This window comes from Schistocerca nitens, chromosome 9 (genome assembly GCF_023898315.1).
Source record: "Schistocerca nitens isolate TAMUIC-IGC-003100 chromosome 9, iqSchNite1.1, whole genome shotgun sequence".
NCBI classification, from domain to species: domain Eukaryota; kingdom Metazoa; phylum Arthropoda; class Insecta; order Orthoptera; family Acrididae; genus Schistocerca; species Schistocerca nitens.
The window spans coordinates 388,524,706-388,545,777 of NC_064622.1; the positions used below are offsets into that span (position 1 = coordinate 388,524,706).

The following is a 21,072-nucleotide window of genomic DNA, read 5'->3' on the forward strand; positions in this document are numbered from 1 at the left end:
CTAAATGATGGAGTACGACAACATACTGATCTGACTACACCGGATGTGCTGCAGGAAACATTTTGCTGAGTTGGGGGACTATATTGAACACATGTTTTAACTTATGACCATGTACTAATAAACGTTCCAAAACCACCGTTATCATGTGTTTGATCGTTCCTCCTCTTTTCTTGCACCCACCATACCGCATTTGGATTGCTTAGAGTGCCATAGTTTCACCCGTTGGCATAAAGTGAAAGTATTATTTTTCCAGCATATTCCGTGAGCGGACCTATTACTGAATACACCCGATGTTCCAGCGTTCTGCGATGTATACAGCACGCACTGCAGCACTCTTAATACAATCAGTTTCATTATAAGCACCTGGCATGAGATTTTTCGCATCCAGTCCTCTGATTTTAATATAGATGGGTTTCCTTGCCTAGGCAGAGTAGTAGCAGTTTTTAGTACTCTCCGTAAGAGAATGAATTCTTAATTTTGGTTTTAGCCCTAAATTAGGCCATGGCTGGGGCGAGTCCTTTTGAAGGGAGAAAGCATTTTTCAGCCGGTTGCTCATTGTATTGGCAAGGATGCCCCTCTGGTAATGGCCTCTGCTATTGCGTGGGGAGGGGTGGGAGAGGGTGGGGGCGTTCACTCCATGGCCATATGTGGTAGTTAAGTATTCCTTCCGAGGCATTAGGCGACTTGCAGGCGTCAAGCTATAGTGATGGCGAAACTAGATGCAAACTTAGGCACACCCCTCTTGCTTCTGTTATAGTGGGTAATTTTGGATGCGCCAACCTGGGGGCGGCAGGTGACGTGAGGGTGAACGAACGTGTGTTTTGGGTAGATGCTCGAACACTTCTTAGGTTAAACAGTAGAAATAGAAGCACTCTTCTTAATACTGACATAAGAAAATTTTCTAAAAGGATCTAAATTCTTCAACAATCTGGTGCCAGCATAATAGTTGCACAAACAAGCACTGTCCCTTCTGCTCCTTGTCTTCTTCTCACTCTAAAAGTGATTCGTGGAAAATTTCCGCTTAATCTCTTTAGGGGTCAATGACAGGAAATTGGTTTAGTGCTGTCTCACTGACTAGTCTCCACAATCTTACATAGAAGGGATATGAGTGGTGCACAGTCTCTTGCCTGATAGGTTTTTATATGATTGACTAGAAAACTTATTTACACATTTTCTTACACAGAGCCCATGTGGAGCTCAGAAAGGAAATAGCAAATTTACTCAGGTTTTAAATTCTGGTGTAGACGACTCTCGGTGTTGGACTCAAGAAGGAAGCAGACGCGGGATTCTGGTGTTAGCAGCTTTCTGATTGCTGGAATTGGACTTGTAGAAAATCAGCTCCTGATGGGCGACAGTGCTGTCTTCAGAGGCGGCGCCGACTTTTTGATCTTGCTGGCCAGTGTAGGGTTTCTCAAGCATGTAGATAAGTGTTAGAAACTATGATCATGTGAGGCAATTCCAGTCATTGAGATTCCAGTCCGAAAACGTGTCTGGAGACGCCGCAGATAATGGTGGGATACCAACAAGAGTGTCGCCCTCCATACGACCAGACAACTATAAGTGATGGTGTGCGGTGCCATTTCACTTCGTAGGAGCATATCTTTGGTTGTCATCCGTGTCACCCTTACAGCAGAATGGTATGTTGAAGATATTCTACGACACCTTCATGACAAGCCATCCTGCACTTACATGTCAGCAAGATAATGACTGCCCGCACACGCCGAGAATTTTTACTGATTGTCTTCGTGCTTGCTAGACCCTACCCTGGACAGCAAGGCCGCTGAATCTCTCCCCATTTGAGAATGCTTAGAGTGTTATGGGCAGGGTCCTACAACCATCTCGGAATTTTGACGAGGCATAATATTAAGTGCAATGTTAAACTAAAAACACCCACAAAAATAAATTATTGATACTCGGAAGAAAATAACAGTTTGAAATTACCAACACTGTACACTGAAAATTAATCTACTTGCTAGCCCGACACCTGACAACTACACTACACACTGTTTGCACAAGAATGCAAGGTGATATCTGCCCCGAAATAAAAGTTACTTACCTCTTGCTCATCATGTATTTTATTTTGGCTCGAAAGCAAAAACAAATCAGCAGACGCAGCAGCTAAAGATATATAATCTACTCCCAAAAAACAATCTGTTGCTTCGTGGTCGCAAGGTGCCATGCATACACGATAAAAATTCAGAACTTTACTATGAATCACTGAAGTGGGTTTTACTTTAAGTAAAGTAGTTTTTGAGAAATCAAACTCTTATTCTTGACAAAAAGACTGTACAACATAAGAGGACTCTGATAATTACAAAATTCACTCATTGCAAAGAAACTACAAACATATCTTTAAGTCCTCCAAAATCTTATCTATTTAAATAAATAACAAGAAAGTATTAAATGAATTTCTATCTCCAAAATAAAGCATTCTAAATAGCTTCTCCCAGATTCACAATAACATACTTAATTCTCTAAAATACTCAACTGGATGCTACTATGCCTCAAATAAGAATATCTCAGCGTCACTACTCATTCATTGCACTCATTCATCTTCGTTCCAGAACAGTAAAGCAGAAAACATATGAGAACGTTAAGACTGTTCTCTTGTCTATAGCAATACTAAATCTTGAGTGTCTGCAGCTGTTTATGATATACTAAGGATACTGTGAAGGTTCTGAAATGGACTTCCTCACGTGGATAAGTGGCAAACAGCATAAAAAACATTTAAATATGTTCATATATGGACTTTAGCGGAGAGAGAAGTTCACTGACATCAGTTAGTTGGCATCAGGAAATAGCGAAAAAAGAATAGAGGTTAACGTGTGCAGCACTGTGTCTCAGTATGGCTGATAGTGGATCATTACAGTGCTTGAAGAAATCATTTAACACTAATCTAAGACAGTTTTAGAGGTTAAGTTCCACCTCAAAGTCACTCCCCTTACAAATTAAACGTCTTCATAGGTCTTTTATGCTGCAGTATAGAAACAAGTTAAGGAAGACTGGTGAATATTTTATCACTTGACAGATAATCCCTTGGCGCTGCCTGTACGTTAAGTAACTGAAATTCATAATCGAATGAAAAACGTTTCTTTATGGGTACGATACTCCTTGACAGAGGAACAAAGGATACATTGTACTTAGTGAGGTAAAGGAATGTACAGAAATTGAATACACATACTTCTCATTATCTTAAGAACATTATTGCATGTAAAGAGTTATGTTTTTACTGTAATATGAACAGAACAAGTTGTAAAACCAGAAGCTGAACTTCAACATACACCTACTAAAATTTGAAAATATTGCTTTAAGAAGTAACAGTGGATGTTTCGTTCACTGCAAGAGTTGTATTGCCATGTGTTGTGCTAGACGCTAAAATACTGCCACAGGGAATTGAAACATAAGACAATATCTCCTTCAAGGCAAAGAATTGTTTATCACCATTTGTCTAAGACTGGGAATTTGTAATTGATACTTTCACTAGTATAACTCTCTAACAAACATGTCAAATGCATGTATTGTTTATTCAATTTAAATGAGCTATAACATTATTTAGTAACCTCCCAACAGCTCTTTCTTTCTCCATGTGGCATGTGCTATTTTTATAAATTATGGCAGAAAGAAAATAATTTTATGTTATCGAAGAGGTTTGGCAGTTATAGGGTGGGTAACATACATATCTTTCAAGAAACACTTGACAGAATGGCTCTTAGGCTTGTTAAAGACTAATGAGATGTATTATATGTAGCATAAATTAGTTAACAAAGAAAAATAATTGGTGCTGTAAACAAGAACTTATCCGCTATTATATTAACAAATACAGCAACTCTGTCGTTTACATAGGTGTTTGCATTTGATATTAGACTAAATTATCCAAGACAAGAGGTGAGAGTTCGTCATAATTTTAGTGGTATTGTGTTAATATTTATTATAGAAATCTGTAACTAGAGATTTTAATGTATTATTATGTTGTTTGCATAATATATATTTCAATGTATAAATAATGTGCATTATTTACACTTAAGTGCTAAGTGTGCTAGACCATAAATTTTGCTGTTATACTAGACTGATCTGATATACTCTAAACAGGCTTCTAATGTATAAATATTTTGTTGTTACATTTTGCGGTGTCATCAATTTGTTTCCTGTTGTCAGTCACATATGGCATGTGTACCGTGTTCCACTAATTAACAAAATCATTTGGGAATCACAGTTTTGATCCAAAAAGTTTTCCAGTGAGTCTGTGAGTCTGAATGTGATTGTTATAATAACAGATCTTTCTATAGCACAGTTTCCCAAACTGTGTTCATTGGAACACCGATGTTCTGCGGGAGGTGGATAAATGCTCCGTGAAAAACTATTAACATGACTTTTTTTAGAAACTCTGACGATACTAAACATTTTTTAAAAATTTTATTGTGATTTATATGTTATTAGTTACGAATTAAAATTGAATTAATCATTGAATAAAACAAGTTTTTCTCATTTTATAAAATTTTATTCACTTTTAAAATAAACGAGATCTGCCATCAAAGTACCATGATTATCAATGTATCCCACCAGAGGAAACGTTTTGGATCCCAGGTGTGGAGTATGTTGAACTTTCGTAAGAACTATGAATAATCTGGGCGTGATTTATAGATTACCTGAATAGTCTATATAAATTACTAATTAATTTTGGATTATATATTTACAACATTTGAATTAGTTTATTAACTTACTAAAACATCCCAGTTTTAGACTAATTAATTTATACACAGTGTTTGAATATTACTGCTGGTGCAAACAAAAGGGGCGAACAGACGTCATTGAAACAAGTAAACAATCCTGATAAACATAGGTCTGGAAATCGATGGTACCCCAAATACGACGTATGCACAAGTACAGTCATGCCAATGTTACAATATTGTTAATGCCTAAAGTTACTTTTATACTACAGCTTCACTGCTGACACTTCGCTGTTAGTTAGTCTAGCACGTTACTTTAATTGGTGTGACGTGGAGAGTGACCTTGAAGCAACCAATCACAGTTGAAGTTCCGTGATGTGCCGGCGATAATCAAGCAGCAAGAAAACAGCATAAGCACGGCTTAATGCTCTAGGTACCAGTTCCTCCTGTGAACAGCAAATTCTGCGCACACGTGTACCATTGGAAGCTTTTGTCATGGATTCAAAAACATGGTTCAAATGGCTCTGAGCACTATGGGACTCAACTTCTCAGGTCATTAGTCCCCTAGAACTTAGAACTACTTAAACCTAACTAACCTAAGGACATCACACACATCCATGCCCGAGGCAGGATTCGAACCTGCGACCGTAGCAGCCTCACGGTTCCGGAATGCGCGCCTAGAACCGCGAGACCACCGCGGCCGGCTGTCATGGATTCACACACATTTTCATTGAAGAAATGGTTGACATCCAGATGTGCGTGCTAATGGCAGCACGATTGAATCACGAAGGTTAGACTCAAAGAAGATGGGTAGACGGGAATGTGCTCAGTAGCTCGCATCATCGCCCGCGAGAAACAGGTTCATTTAAACACAAATTTGAGAGTGCTGGTAGATGAAGAACAGAGTCGACACCATATTGGGTGAGTGGAGTACTGAACCCAAGCATCAGGACTGCTGCAGCAGATTGCTTTGAGGGACAGTTGTACAGTGCAACAAGTGTGCAAGCCCTCGCGGCACTTGATTTTCCAGCCCGGTTTACTTTTTGCCAAAGGAGCATTACACAATGTAGGAATGAGCCTCAGTTCCTCGAGCACTTGTCACACTCTAAGCGGGAAAAAGCGTCAATGGAAAACGACGCACAACGAAGGAACTATCCGAGTGGACGAAAATCGGTAGATCTGATGTTCATTAACACACGAACATATAGTTACAATTAAAGAAAATTGGATTATGTATTCAAGAAAAAGAACTTCACAGATTGAGCAAGTCAAAAACGCTTGGTCCATTTCTGGCCCTTATGCTAGCTGTTATTCGGCTTGGCGTTAATTGATAGACTTGTTGGCTGTCCTCCTGAGGGATATTGTGCCAAATTCTGTCCAACTGGCGTGGCAAAATCTCTAGCTGTTTGGAGGTCCTTTGCCACAATCCTCCCAATCTTCTGAATTGGGGAGAAATCCGATAACATTGCTGGCCAAGGTAGGGTTTGGTAACGACGTAAACAAACAGCAGAAACTCTCACCGAGTCCAGACGGGTATTATTTTGCTGAGATGTAAGACCAGGGTGGCTTGCATGAAGGCCGAGAAAACGGGACACATAATATCGTCGATATACGTTGTGCTGTAAAGGTGTAGCAGATGACAACCAAAGAATTTGCACCCCAGACCATCGACCCTGGATGTCGCGCCAGATGCCAGGCGACGGTCGGGTTGGTATCCTACCGCTGTCTGGGACGCCTCCAGACACATCTTTGCTTATCTTCTGGGTCAGTTGGAAGCGGGACTCATCACTGAAGACAATTATACTACACTTGACGAGATTCCCGGCTGAAGACGTGTCAGTAGACGCCCCAGACAGCAATGGGGTATTAACCTGACTGTCGCCTGCCATATAGCCAGGAGTGATAGTATGAGGTTCCATTTCTTTTCAAAGCAGGGCCCCTTCGGTTATCGTCTGCAGCACCCTTACAGCATAGTGATACATCAACGTTTTAGACTTACATTTCAGCACTATAATCCCGGCCCGCACATGGTGAAAGTTTTTACTGCTTGTCTTCATGCTTCATGTGTACTTTATCTGAGAAGGTATACATAAATATTCACAAGATGCACGATTGCGCTAGTAAGAAATCGCTTAGTACCTTTGTATCTCAGCGGAGATTTTCTTTGAACATTTGGGCAGGTGTCGTCGATGACAGATCGATAAGACCACATTGCCAATCTCGTCGACTTACTAGTATGACGTACCCTCATTTCCTCCAACACAAATAATCCACTCCTTGGATGATGCTCCGTTTGTGACATATGCATGATAGTGCATCAACGCACATCGATGTCGCTGTTCGGGAATATGTACCATGGACCTTCGACAGCAGGTGTTATCAGTCGTGGCTCACCAATACGATCGCCACACAGGACCGACAACTTTAACCCACTGGATTTTTTTGTGGGGATATATAAAAGCCTTGGAATTTTTACAGCCCTGTTGGTAGCGTCTTTGAACTCTTGGAATGCGTTGTGGACGTTTGTCCAAGTATTTTGAACTTGGCGGGGAATTCTAAATGTGTGCAGACCTCGACAAGGAGACGTGCTGTATTCTACGTTCTGTTATAAGGTGTTTATGTTTTCCATCATAATATGCCGTATCAGAGAATCCATTTGCTTATGGACTTATGTTTATTAGGATAGTTTGCTTGCTTCATTGTCCTCTACTTTCTACTTACGTATTGTTGGCTGTCATCCTGAGGCATATCATGTCATATTCTGTAGTAGCTTTATTCATCTGTAGATCTCTTTTTACAAGGATATTGGACATGTCAACGTATTTACAAATTTAGATCAATTTAAAATAAGCTAATTCGTATAAACATATATTTACAGACTTCTAGTTAGATTTACTCCTGGTATAAAGCACTCCATCTTCAAGCCACGAGTGGCCTACCGGGACCATCCGACCGCCGTGTCATCCTCGGTGGAGGATGTGGATAGGAGGGGCGTGGGGTCAGCACACCGCTCTCCCGGTCGTAAGATGGTATTCTTGACCGAAGCCGCTACTATTCGGTCCAGTAGCTCCTCAATTGGCATCACGAGGCTGAGTGCACCCCGAAAAATAGCAACAACGCATGGCGGCCTGGATGGTCACCCATCCAAGTGCCGACCACGCCCGACAGCGCTTAACTTAGGTGCTCTCACAGCAACCGGTGTAACCACTGTGGCAAGGCCTGGTATACAATACTTTTTTTTACAAATAACTTATTAAATAATGTAATGCCACACTGTTCACTCATATCTCACTATCAGTCACTGCACACGCTATACACACATTGTTTCATAACACTTCACTCACTACACACACACACACACACACACACACACTGGTTATCTCTTGGCCATTTTCTGTACCACACCTTCTCATTTTCTATCCTGCAAAACTGAGTCAGCATCCCTCCATAATGACTGAGATGTTGAGCTCAGAAAGAGGAAGAGGTGTTAGTATTGTGCCATGCATAGCTTGGGAGTAAGTATTTCTAGAAAGGAAAAAAAGAAGGAAAAACATAAAGTGAAGGTGTTACGTGTAATGTTGGATATTTTATAATCATTATTGTTATTATTTATTTGTATAAATTTTTTATCAAACCCCTACTCTGTTTTAGCTATGTAATCCTTAAATGCATAAAATGTATTGCATAACAGGCACTTTTTAACATTGTCATTTTTCCTCTTCAAACTGAAATTCATGGCAATAGTTTTCTTTATGTTCAATGTCACTTTATTAGTTATTGACCAATCATAAACTTCCTTGAGAGTTTCATTTGCTTTCTTGGCAAGAAGTTCTCTTGTTTTCTCAGTGACTATAATACTGCTGTCATCAGCAAAGGGGATTTTTTCACTATGAGTAACGCTACCGGGAAAGTCATTGATGTATATCAGGAACAGTATTGGTCCTAATATGCAACCTTGCAGAACCCCTATATTAATATATTTTGGTTCTGATAAGTGTTTTACTAAATGTTTAGATCTATTTGAAGTATGTGTTATCTCTACTCTTTGTACCCTATCTGTATGATCGAAACCAGTCTGAGCTACCCCTCTTATTCCTAATGCTTCTAATTTATTCAATAGAGTCTTGTGGTCGACTGTATCAAACGCCTTAGAAAGATCCAAAAATATGCCTGTGACACACTCATCTCTATCAAGAGCATCAGGTACAACTTTTGTGAATTCTACTATGGCTGACTCCGTATTTTTGCCACATCAGAAAACAAACTGTGATTTGCTTAAAATATTGCATTTATTCAGGTAATTCATTACTCTGTCTTTCATAATTGCTTGTATTATTTTTGAGATGCTGACAGCAGGGAAATGGGCTGGTAATTTTCTATGTCTTCTGCATTACCTTTCTTAAGCAAAGGTACAACTCTTGCCTGTTTTAGCTGCTCTGGAAATGTCCCTGGTGTGAAGGATTCATTTATTATATTTGTTAAGGGGACTTGTGTAATCCCTATGCATTGTTTCAGTACACACATTGGTACTTCATCTAAGACTACTGACTTTTTATTTTTTAGGTTTTGAATTGTATTACTGACTTCATTCTCTGTGGTTGTAAGTAACATCATTGGATTTAGTGCAAGATTATTTACAGGTGTTATATTTGTCTGGGGGAATTTTTGCTGTAACTTCTCTGCAATACTTGAAAAATGCTCTTTTACATAGTTTGCTAAGTGCTGTGGATCATTTATTACCTTATCCCCCTCCCTTAGCAGTATGTTATTCAGCATCTATTTCCCTCTCCCAATTTCCTTTTTTATAACATCCCAGACTGCTTTGCTTTTATTCTCTGCATTATATATTATTTTGTCATTAAATGACTTTTTTGCAGCAATCAGCACCTTCCTATAGCTATTTTTGTATCTATGATAGAAATTTAAGAATTTTTGACCAATTCGAATCTTTTTCGTAGGTGTTTAAGTGTTTAGGAGGATTTCTTAATACCTGCTGTTATCCATATCTTTTTGTAGGATGTTGATACAGACGAGCATACTTCTGGAAATTCCTTTTCAAAGTTCAATTTAAACAATGTGAAGAATTTAGAGAATTTCATATTCACATTGGTATCCCTATACACCTCATCCCAGCTTTGTTTTTCTAGTTCCTTTGAAAAATCTGTTGATTTCTGATGGATGTCGTTTGCAGGCTTGTAGTTTAGGGAATGATTCGATGCCTGACTTTACTGTTGTTATTTGACAGAGATGGTCTGATAGTCCTGGATCTTTTACAGCTACATCACGTTTTTCCCTATCCATATTTGTGGCCACAAGGTCAATTACTGATGAACTCGATCTGGTGACCCTTGTTGCTCTACTGACCATTAGGGACATGCCAAAGCTTTAAAGAATGTTTATGAAGGTGCTGCTGGATTCATTTATGATGTTAGTGTTGATGTTAATGTCCCCACACAGAATCATGTTTACCTTTGTACTTGTGACTTTATCTAGAACTTCTGTTAACTTGTTGAAAAAAGTGTCTACACTACCACTGGGAGATCTATACACACACAAAATGATTAATTTCTTGGTGTTATCATGCCCTGTTAATTCAATAGCTGATATTTCACTGACGATACTGAGGTCATGTCCTCATTTGAACTGTGTTCCTTTTCTGATATAAATGCATTATCCCCCACCCCTTGAAGTACTTCTGCAGTAAGAGTTTGCCTTTTCATACAATGATAATACTACATGTTGGATTTCTGTGTCTCTACACCAGTGCTCAGTAATACAAACTATTGTGCAGTTCAGAGATTGGAGCTCAACTTACGATAGTTGTATTTTACTTTTTATTGATTGCATGTTTTGATGGAAGATTGTTAAGTCTGAAGTGCCCCATGTTACTCTTTCCAATGGTTTGTCTTTCTTCGTGACATCTGGTATAGGTGATATTTGAGGTGTTAAAATCAGTCTTGTTTCAGTAATTTTTAAAGTGCTGGAGATACTCTTTAGGCAGGGGAACCTGTTGTCTGGATTTATCCTAAAAAAGACCTACTTTTCCTACCTATGGCAACAGGCATTTGACCATGTGTGGCTCGAGATCCACTCCCTATACTTTCATGAATGAGGTGTACCAATTTTCCCTTGCTAATCCTGCTTAGGTGTAGGCCATGCCTACTGAAACCCCATCTGTTGATAGTCCCGACGGGCACCAGAGAAACACGAGCAAAGTTGGCTGTCCTCAGAGCCATCCCTAAACCCACATTGATTGGCCACACAGCTCCATCAATGTGTGGTCGATCATGACGCCGGAACAGCTCAACAAAGTGTACGTTGGTGCCATGAGTCGGGGAAGGTATCTTGTACTGGTCACCACCTATGTCATATGCTCCATCCCTGTCCAAACTGTTTCCCGCCCCACCCACCAACACTACATGGTCCTCTTTTGTAAAGACCTCACATAAAGACCCTAGGTCCTCTGTCACATGACTTAGCCCTGCATTTGGCTTGAAGATACTGATGGCCTGGTACGCTGCGCCTAAAATTTCCTGTAGCTGAGGGCCTACACCTCGCCCATGGCTACTACCTAGCAGCAGCACATTCTTCTTCCTATGTTGTTGTTGTGGTCTTCAGTCCTGAGACTAGTTTGATGCAGCTCTCCATGCTACTCTATCCTGTGCAAGCTTCTTCATCTCCCAGTACCTACTGCAACCTACATCCTTCTGAATCTGCTACTGTATTGATCTCTTGGTCTCCCTCTACGATTTTTACCCTCCACGCTGCCCTCCAATGCTAAATTTGTGATCCCTTGATGCCTCAAAACATGTCCTACCAACCGATCCCTTCTTCTAGTCAAGTTGTGCCACAAACTTCTCTTCTCCCCAATCCTATTCAATACCTCCTCATTAGTTACGTGATCTACCCACCTTATCTTCAGCATTCTTCTGTAGCACCACATTTCGAAAGCTTCTATTCTCTTCTTGTCCAAACTATTTACCGTCCATGTTTCAGTTCCATACATGGCTACACTCCATACAAATACTTTCAGAAATGACTTCCTGACACTTAAATCTATACTCGATGTTAACAAATTTCTCTTCTTCAGAAACGATTTCCTTGCCATTGCCAGTCTACATTTTATATCCTCTCTACTTCGACCATCATCAGTTATTTTACTCCCTAAATAGCAAAACTCCTTTACTACTTTAAGTGTCTCATTTCCTAATCTAATCCCCTCAGCATCACCCGATTTAATTTGACTACATTCCATTATCCTCGTTTTGCTTTTGTTGATGTTCATCTTATATCCTCCTTTCAAGACACTGTCCATTCCGTTCAACTGCTCTTCCAAGTCCTTTGCTGTCTCTGACAGAATTACAATGTCATCGGCGAACCTCAAAGTTTTTACTTCTTCTCCATGAATTTTAATATCTACTCCGAATTTTTCTTTTGTTTCCTTTACCGCTTGCTCAATATACAGATTGAACAACATCGGGGAGAGGCTACAACCCTGTCTTACTCCCTTCCCAACCACTGCTTCCCTTTCATGCCCCTCGACTCTTATAACTGTCTTCTGATTTCTGTACAAATTGTAAATAGCCTTTCGCTCCCTGTATTTTACCCCTGCCACCTTCAGAATTTGAAAGAGAGTATTCCAGTTAACGTTGTCAAAAGCTTTCTCTAAGTCTACAAATGCTAGAAACGTAGGTTTGCCTTTTCTTAATCTTTCTTCTAAGATAAGTCGTAAGGTTAGTATTGCCTCACGTGTTCCAACATTTCTACGGAATCCAAACTGATCTTCCCCGAGGTCCGCTTCTACCAGTTTTTCCATTCGTCTGTAAAGAATTCGCGCTAGTATTTTGCAGCTGTGACTTATTAAACTGATAGTTCGGTAATTTTCACATCTGTCAACACCTGCTTTCTTTGGTATTGGAATTATTATATTCTTCTTGAAGTCTGTGGGTATTTCGCCTGTCTCATACATCTTGCTCACCAGATGGTAGAGTTTTGTCATGACTGGCTCTCCCAAGGCCATCAGTAGTTCTAATGGAATGTTGTCTAATCCCGGGGCCTTGTTTCGACTCAGGTCTTTCAGTGCTCTGTCAAACTCTTCACGCAGTATCTTATCTCCCATTTCATCTTCATCTACATCCTCTTCCATTTCCATAATACTGTCCTCAAGTACATCGCCCTTGTATAAACCCTCTATATACTCCTTCCACCTTTCTGCCTTCCCTTCTTTGCTTAGAAATGGGTTGCCATCTGAGCTCTTGATATTCATACAAGTGGTTCTCTTCTCTCCAAAGGTCTCTTTAATTTTCCTGTAGGCAGTATCTATCTTACCCCTAGTGAGACAAGCCTCTACATCCTTACATTTGTCCTCTAGCCATCCCTGCTTAGCCATTTTGCACTTTCTGTCGATCTCATTTTTGAGACGTTTGTATTCCCTTTTGCCTGCTTCATTTACTGCATTTTTATATTTTCTCCTTTCATCAATTAAATTCAATATTTCTTCTGTTACCCAAGGATTTCTATTAGCCCTCGTCTTTTTACCTACTTGATCCTCTGCTGCCTTCACTACTTCATCCCTCAGAGCTACCCATTCCTCTTCTAGTGTATTTCTTTCCCCCCATTCCTGTCAATTGTTCCCTTATGCTCTCCCTGAAACTCTCTACAACCTCTGGTTCTTTCAGTTTATCGAGGTCCCATCTCCTTAAATTCCCACCTTTTTGCAGTTTCTTCAGTTTCAATCTGCAGTTCATAACCAATAGATTGTGGTCAGAGTCCACATCTGCCCCTGAAAATGTCTTACGATTTAAAACCTGGTTCCTAAATCTCTGTCTTACCATTATATAATCTATCTGATACCTATTAGTATCTCCAGGATTCTTCCAGGTATACAACCTTCTTTTATGATTCTTGAACCAAGTGTTAGCTATGATTAAGTTATGCTCTGTGCAAAATTCTACAAGGCTGCTTCCTCTTTCATTTCTTCCCCCCAATCCATATTCACCTACTATGTTTCCTTCTCTCCCTTTTCCTACTGACGAATTCCAGTCACCCATGACTATTAAATTTTCATCTCCCTTCACTACCTGAATAATTTCTTTTATCTCGTCATACATTTCATCAATTTCTTCATCATCTGCAGAGCTAGTTGGCATATAAACTTGTACTACTGTAGTAGGCATGGGCTTTGTGTCTATCTTGGCCACAATAATGCGTTCAGTATGCTGTTTGTAGTAGCTAACCCGCACTCCTATTTTTTTATTCATTATTAAACCTACTCCTGCATTACCCCTATTTGATTTGGTATTTATAACCCTGTAATCACCTGACCAAAAGTCTTGTTCCTCCTGCCACCGAACTTCACTAATTCCCCACTATATCTAACTTTAACCTATCCATTTCCCTTTTTAAATTTTCTAACCTACCTGCCCGATTAAGGGATCTGACATTCCACGCTCCGATCCGTAGAATGCCAGTTTTCTTTCTCCTGATAACGACGTCCTCTTGAGTAGTCCCCGCCCGGAGATCTGAATGGGGGACTATTTTACCTCCGGAATATTTTACCCAAGAGGACGCCATCATCATTTAATCATACAGTAAAGCTGCATGTCCTCGGGAAAAATTACGGCTGTAGTTTCCCCTTGCTTTCAGCCGTTTGCAGTACCAGCACAGCAAGGCCGTTTTGGTTAATGTTACAAGGCCAGATCAGTCAATCATCCAGACTGTTGCCCCTGCAACTACTGAAAAGACTGCTGCCCCTCTTCAGGAACCACATGTTTGTCTGGCCTCTCAACAGATACCCCTCCGTTGTGGTTGCACCTACGGTACGGCCATCTGTATCGCTGAGGCAGGCAAGCCTCCCCACCAACGGCAAAGTCCATGGTTCATGGGGGAAGGTCTTCTTCCTAAGCCCTTTGTAAATTCCTAGGCTTCTTGGCCTCGGTTGAAGTGTGCTGCACATTTACTGTTCCTTGTTTTACCTGAGGCTCTTCTCCACTTAACTCTGGCAGTGGTGGATACCTGTTTTTGGTGTTGATGATAAAACTGCCAGATCGTGTTCTCTTTCTTCCTATCCTCCTACCAGTTGCTAGTTCCCCACCACCCTCCTCCCCTCTATCTCCCTTGATCCTTATGTGTTCCTTCCTTACTTCCTCCAACTGTGCCTGAAGGGCACAGATTTTCCTTTCCTGTTCCCCAATCAAAATGTTCCTATAGCATACTCTGCAGTTCCAGGAGAGAGCCTCTTCTGTTCTCCCAAAATTCACCCCACTGCATCCTCCCCCTCCCCCCCCCCCCAAAAAAAAATTTCCTGTAAGACTGGCAACAAACCCCTTTACTCACTACCCTACAACAGCTCCCACATTTCTCACTCCTGGTCAGTTTCGAAAGAATAATTAAGTTTAAAGAATATTTTAAATTTGTCAAGGACGCGAGATTTGCTGTGTGTAGATAAAAAACATCACACAGGTCTTATGTGCGGTGGTTGATTTCTTTTGTACTGATTTAGAGATACAATGACAGAAGAATGAATTTGTAATTAATTTACTGTTAGAGAATTTACAATATCAGGTGTGTTTGGTCAGGTTTTTAAACGTTTATAACTCGGAAAATTTAGGCCTAGATCGCGTCTATCTAACTAGTAAACAATAGGAAATGTGTTGGTTAAATACGATTTAGGAACGTTAAAATACACTTTTATTCCGACAATAGACACTGATGAAACTAGTAGTAGTCGTTTTTAAACGAATTTTGCAGTATCAAGAAAACTTGTATATAATTTCTTGTGTTTATGTCAGGCAAAATTTCGGGTTATGTCACGATTATCGGAACTTCAGCTAAAGAACAAGTTTTTTCAAGAACAAGCGCTGCTGGGACGCTAATAGTTGTGTGACAAGAACAGACACTATAGCAGTATACAAAAAAAAAAAAAAGAAAATTTAAATTTGACACTATTTCCTCGTAAATAAGTTCTTTTAGCTCATGAAGAAAATACCTGTGATTTCACTCGACGGCGTTAACCAAACATCCTATACATCCTGATTAGTTCTTGGATTTTTATATGTAACTAATCATTTCGTTCACATCTGGCACTATTTATTAACATGAAAAATGCCGCGTCGCGCCATGGTTTGGAGTCCATGTTGTACTGTATGTTCACTCGTAACGGGCAGGGTGAGTTCAAAGGTTGGCAGAAGGCAATAGCACATCACTTCTAAGAGGGTTGTGCATAGTAAACCAATGAGTTGTTCAAACTAACTTTACGGTTGATGACAACTTTAATTTCATACAATTTTCTATAGATTATGCTTGTTTTCCTCCAGAATCAGAATAAGGATTTATTTTGTACATTTTGATGAAAAGTGTGGTTCAAGAGACCACTAATACTCCAGTATAAAGTGATTTTACTCTCTTTCACAAAACTGGACATGAAATTAATTCATTCTCGCCAAGGGGATGCATTATAAGCGATTATTATGATTTATTGATAATGTTGTAAATGCATAAGTTACGTTTTCACTATTGTAATCTACTGAATTTTCAGTTCACCTGTCTTTTTAAATATCAGTAACTCTATCATAATATTAATTTTTAGTTGTTCTTGTAGCTCCTGAATTGCTTTATTCATGAGCTAACAGCTTTTCATGATTGTATAATAATCTGTTTATTATTTGAAAACTTGCCTCAGAATTTTTATTATTTATCAGGTTTTCTGAGCATTTATAATTATTTCAGTTCTACACCTCATATATAAACAGAGCTTTCAAGGTGTGCTTTGTGTTATTTATATTTACATCCTCTGTCAATGTATCTGTTTGTATTTCAGCTCATATTGTTTTTTCAAGTTAGTTTCAGATGTCTGATGCGAAATAATGAATGATTTTCTAGAATTATAAGAAAGCTGCTGAAATGCATATTTTTTCACATGCTTGTAACGCTGGAACTTTGGATTTTAATAAGGGTATGATGTATGAAATTGTTGAAAGTGATAAAACTGATCGTCAAGAGTTATGATATGAAATGCCTTTCATTAGCATGAATATATTAAGATGAATATTGATTATAGTGGAAACATTAAAATGTATTTTCATTTCATAGTACACTGACATAAGGTGAATAAGAAAAATTGATCATACTAGAAATACAAAATTATATTCTCTTTAACAAAAAGGGAATGAAGTAATCAAAATATTTGGATAGTAAGACTAAATGAAATTGGGTGAGTACTTGTAACAATAAAATACATGTTCTGAGAAGTAGACTGCACATATTTCATTAATATATATGTGGTATACATCTTACAGTAAATGTCATATTATACAGTACTGCATAGTGCATAGTAGTAGTTCATTTTTGTATAACTGTGTAACAGTTCTTCCAGTCAGTCCTATGAATGGCTACAGTATTACTGTGCAGCGATATTTGGAATTATTACAGAAGGATAAGCTGATTAATTTCCAATAATTTGTCACAGAATGAAATAGGGGTTGACAGTTTAACGGGAAATGCATTTAGAAAGACTTTGAACTTATTACTAAGTCACATGATATGAAGAGTGGCTAGCAAAATTTGTTTCAGAAATCTGAGATACAGTGTTAAACCTGTTGCCAAAACATTACTTAAACAAGCAATCGATTTATCTGTTCTTCTCTTGCTGTTGACCAGTTCTTTAGCAAGACAAGCAAGACCTGCCCAGACTACATGAGCAAGGTGGTGCCCATAGCAGGGGACTGCTCTCAGCCAGGGCTGGGGATCAGTGCGGCAGACGCTGAAGAACTGGCCAGCAAAGTGTCAGTCGTCTTCCACGTCGCCGCCACTGTGCGCTTTGATGAGATTCTGCGCATCGCTGCCAACACAAATGTGGCTGCCACCCGTGATGTCATCAACCTCGCCAAGCGCATGCCCAACCTCAAGGTGACTGCTAATATTCATATTCTGCATAATGATTGTTTAATGATGAACAGTTTATGTTAGTGTTGGGTGTGTTTAGGATCTATAGCCCCCTAGGTTGAAACTGTGGTGGAGGCACTAACTGAGGAAATTCTGTGACAGCTAACACACAAACATAGCCTTGTAGAGCAATTTTCGAATTAAAAGTCTACAACTTTCTTGTAAGATTTATTGTTTAATTGTGTAACATTTACTATACACAGTTTGAATTGGTGTAAATTTAAAAAAAACAATCAGGATATTCTACACAATTTTTTACCACCAATGTGAATAGCATTTTGTCAAAAAAAAAGAGAAAAATTTGACATTTATATTTATAATAGAATCAGTATTTCAATTCTAAAAATTTCATATTTTAAGTATAACCAGTATGACTGTGAGGCAAATGCAAGACGACAAAAGTTAGTTTCATGTTTCATAAATCATTTGTATGATTAATCGTAATGAGGTGGAACCAAGTCATTTTACATTCACCTTACACATTCACAATTAAGTAGATGCTGACAACTTAGAAAAGTTTTTTTACTTTATTTTTTTAAAATTTAGAGTGTAACAGGTACAATTTCAGATATTTTTATATGTGATGCTTTAATATATACATGCATCAGTGTGTTGGTTGTCTTTTCTCTGTGTTGAACATTGTTTCCACAAACACTTCATAAAGTTTACGACAATGTTTTCTGTATGGCTGTATCTGGGCTTCAAGTGAATGATAACTGTCAGTATAAACAGTTTTGTATCTATGCACCCTTATGCATGTAAATTGATAGTACCAGTGTCTTCCTTATCAGTAATCATTGTTAGTTACAATGCCTGCGTTTAAACAGTGTCTGTACCTTCACATCACAAAGTCCTGTGCTAAATATTACGAAGTGGATTCGCATTTTGAGAGTCTGGATTGACGTCATCTGTTTTTGATATATGAAGGTTTGTGCCAGACTGGGACTCGAAACCCGGATTGTTTGCAGAATCGACTCAAACTTGCATATGCGCCAATTCATTTCGTAATATTTACAACAGCTATAATCGTCAGACCAGTGTCTGTTCCTTCAGCCATGTATACATGTCCAAAGGACATTGTAATGTGAAGGTACAGACACTGTTTAAACACACACATTGTGACCATCAGTGAGGCTGAACACTGTTTGTCTCGCGGTATGACATTCACGCTGTCTTTTGACAAGCCATAATGTGAGTGAACCTTATGGCCATCGAGAAGAGAGACAGTGCGCTATTAGTGAAACTGTTCTATGCGAAGTGCAGCGATTACAGTGCTGCATTGAGAGAGTATCACCGACTGAAAGGTATGAGGAGAAGCCCGATGTCATTAAAAGGTTTAAACAAGATGATAACGAAATTTGAAAATACGGGTGAACTTGGTGTGGCATTTGGCAGAGGAAGGTGTCCTATGCCGCAAGAAGTTATTGACGAGGTTTCTGTTACTGTAACTGGCAATGTAAAACGGGCCCCGGGTGTTGCTAGTGCTCAAGCAGTGTCACGGGAATGGTGCATCCTGAGGTCAATAGTACGGAAAGTTTTGCGGTCTGTTTTACACTCTACAACATCCAGACGGTGTAGCAACTGAAACTTCACGATCCACAATAACGTTCTGAATTTGCTCTTCAGTTTCTAGTACGGATAGAAGAAGTTCACATGTGGCCGGGCAATATTCTATGGAGCGACGAGGTTCATTTTACACTACCAATGCAGCGCATAGATAGAACTGCCGAATTTGGGGTGCTGTTAAACAGCGTCTTGTGCCCAGAAAAGCCACTGCACTTGCCGCATGTGACTGTGTAGTGTGGATTCACAAGCACGTTTATTCTCCGCCCGTTCTTCTCTGAAGAGAATGCACCCAGACGGCCTGTTAGGTGTACCGTGACTTCTGCACGTTATCGAGATCGCATTGTACAGCACGTGACTCGTGTGATTCCTGCTTTGTAAGAGCACAACAGTGTGGAAACCTCTGTTTTCATGCATGATGGTGCAACACTTCATATCGCTCGCCTAGTAAAAGATCTACTTAATGCTGCATTCCACATACGCGTTAACTCCAGACGTTTTCCAGGCACATGGCCTGCAAGATCACCATTTGAATACATGTGACTTTTGGCTCTACGGATATCTGTAAGAACGCGTTTACGAGGGACACGTTCGGTCCCTACATGACTTATAGGCCAGTATACAAGGGCGCATTGCTCAGATTCCACCGGAACTGCTACGAAAACTATTTATCACGTCGCTTTACGGATGAAGCATCTCGTCGACGTCTCCGGTGCTCGTATTGAACGAATTATGTAAGCGTCGATAAATAATAAAATAAATATTATGCCTTTCTCACTTGTTTGACGTTTTCTGTGAACGTCCCGTTACTAATCCATTACATACAGAAGCAGTTCTGTATATCTTTCTTGCATTCACAGCGCCAGATTTGCACCTTATGGCCAAAATTAAATTTTTTTCCAGCGTTAATCTATTCCGCATTTACGCATAGACCAAGTCTCGCTGCCATACGATAATTGCACATCATACTGGACCTCCGTGATTAGCCGCATTTTAATTATAACCACTCAATACTTGCCTTATCTGGATAAACTTTTAACACGAGATTATGCCTCTTAATGATTAGGTCACGGCTGTAATTAAATTTTTAAATTCGATCAATAGTCATATGAAATGTTGATAATGCAAATTTTTGTTGCCCTTGGAAGCTGTCAGACAGGCAACCAGCAAGTGAGACCAGGTCACAGATAACTCGTTTAGTAATGTAGATTTACTAGTACTGTACTTTTTCTGCGTCGCGCTACATTGTTCCAAGCGGAATGGCATTACATCAAGACACGTTGGACTGTGCACCCGACACAACAAGAATTCGAGCACTTCAGTCTCTGTGTGGTAATATGCACGTCCAAACACGGTAGATCCTTTACGTCGTCACATGCCTCCAAGTCGACCCATCTTACTGTACCGATTCCACGTACATACATTTCAAAAATGGTTCAAATGGCTCTGAGCACTATGGGACTCAACTGCTGAGGTCATTAGTCCCCTAGAACTTAGAACTAGTTAAACCTAACTAACCTAAGGACGTCACAAACATCCATGCCCGAGGCAGGATTCGAACCTGCGACCGTAGCGGTCTTGCGGTTCCAGACTGCAGCGCCTTTAACCGCACGGCCACTTCGGCCGGCCATACATTTCACTGCAGTGGCTTGGGTTAGTGGTGGAATGTCACATCCCCGCCTGGTACCAGTTATATCAAATATCATTGCTGCGCACTACTTAAGGATGAAAGAAGTTTAGCCTGATGAGTCACTGCCAATAGCTCGATGAGACTTGCATTATGCATAGAAGAAAAAAGCTACAGTATAGTACAAAAGATAACAGAGAGAAATATGGAATGAGAACAGAAATAACACTTTTATTCAAAAACAAAAATTACACTGAAGTCACCGCGATTCAT

At 39.6% G+C, this 21,072-nt stretch overlaps 1 protein-coding gene across 1 annotated transcript in view; it reads left to right on the forward strand.

Moving 5' to 3' along the window:
* Window positions 1-21,072, forward strand: part of LOC126204464 (fatty acyl-CoA reductase wat-like) — a 267,772-nt gene that overhangs the window by 107,879 nt on the left and 138,821 nt on the right. Inside the window, exon 3 of the mRNA XM_049938851.1 lies at window positions 17,325-17,573. Coding sequence (XP_049794808.1) covers window positions 17,325-17,573 — 249 coding nt within the window. The remainder of the gene's footprint in view (window positions 1-17,324; window positions 17,574-21,072) is intronic.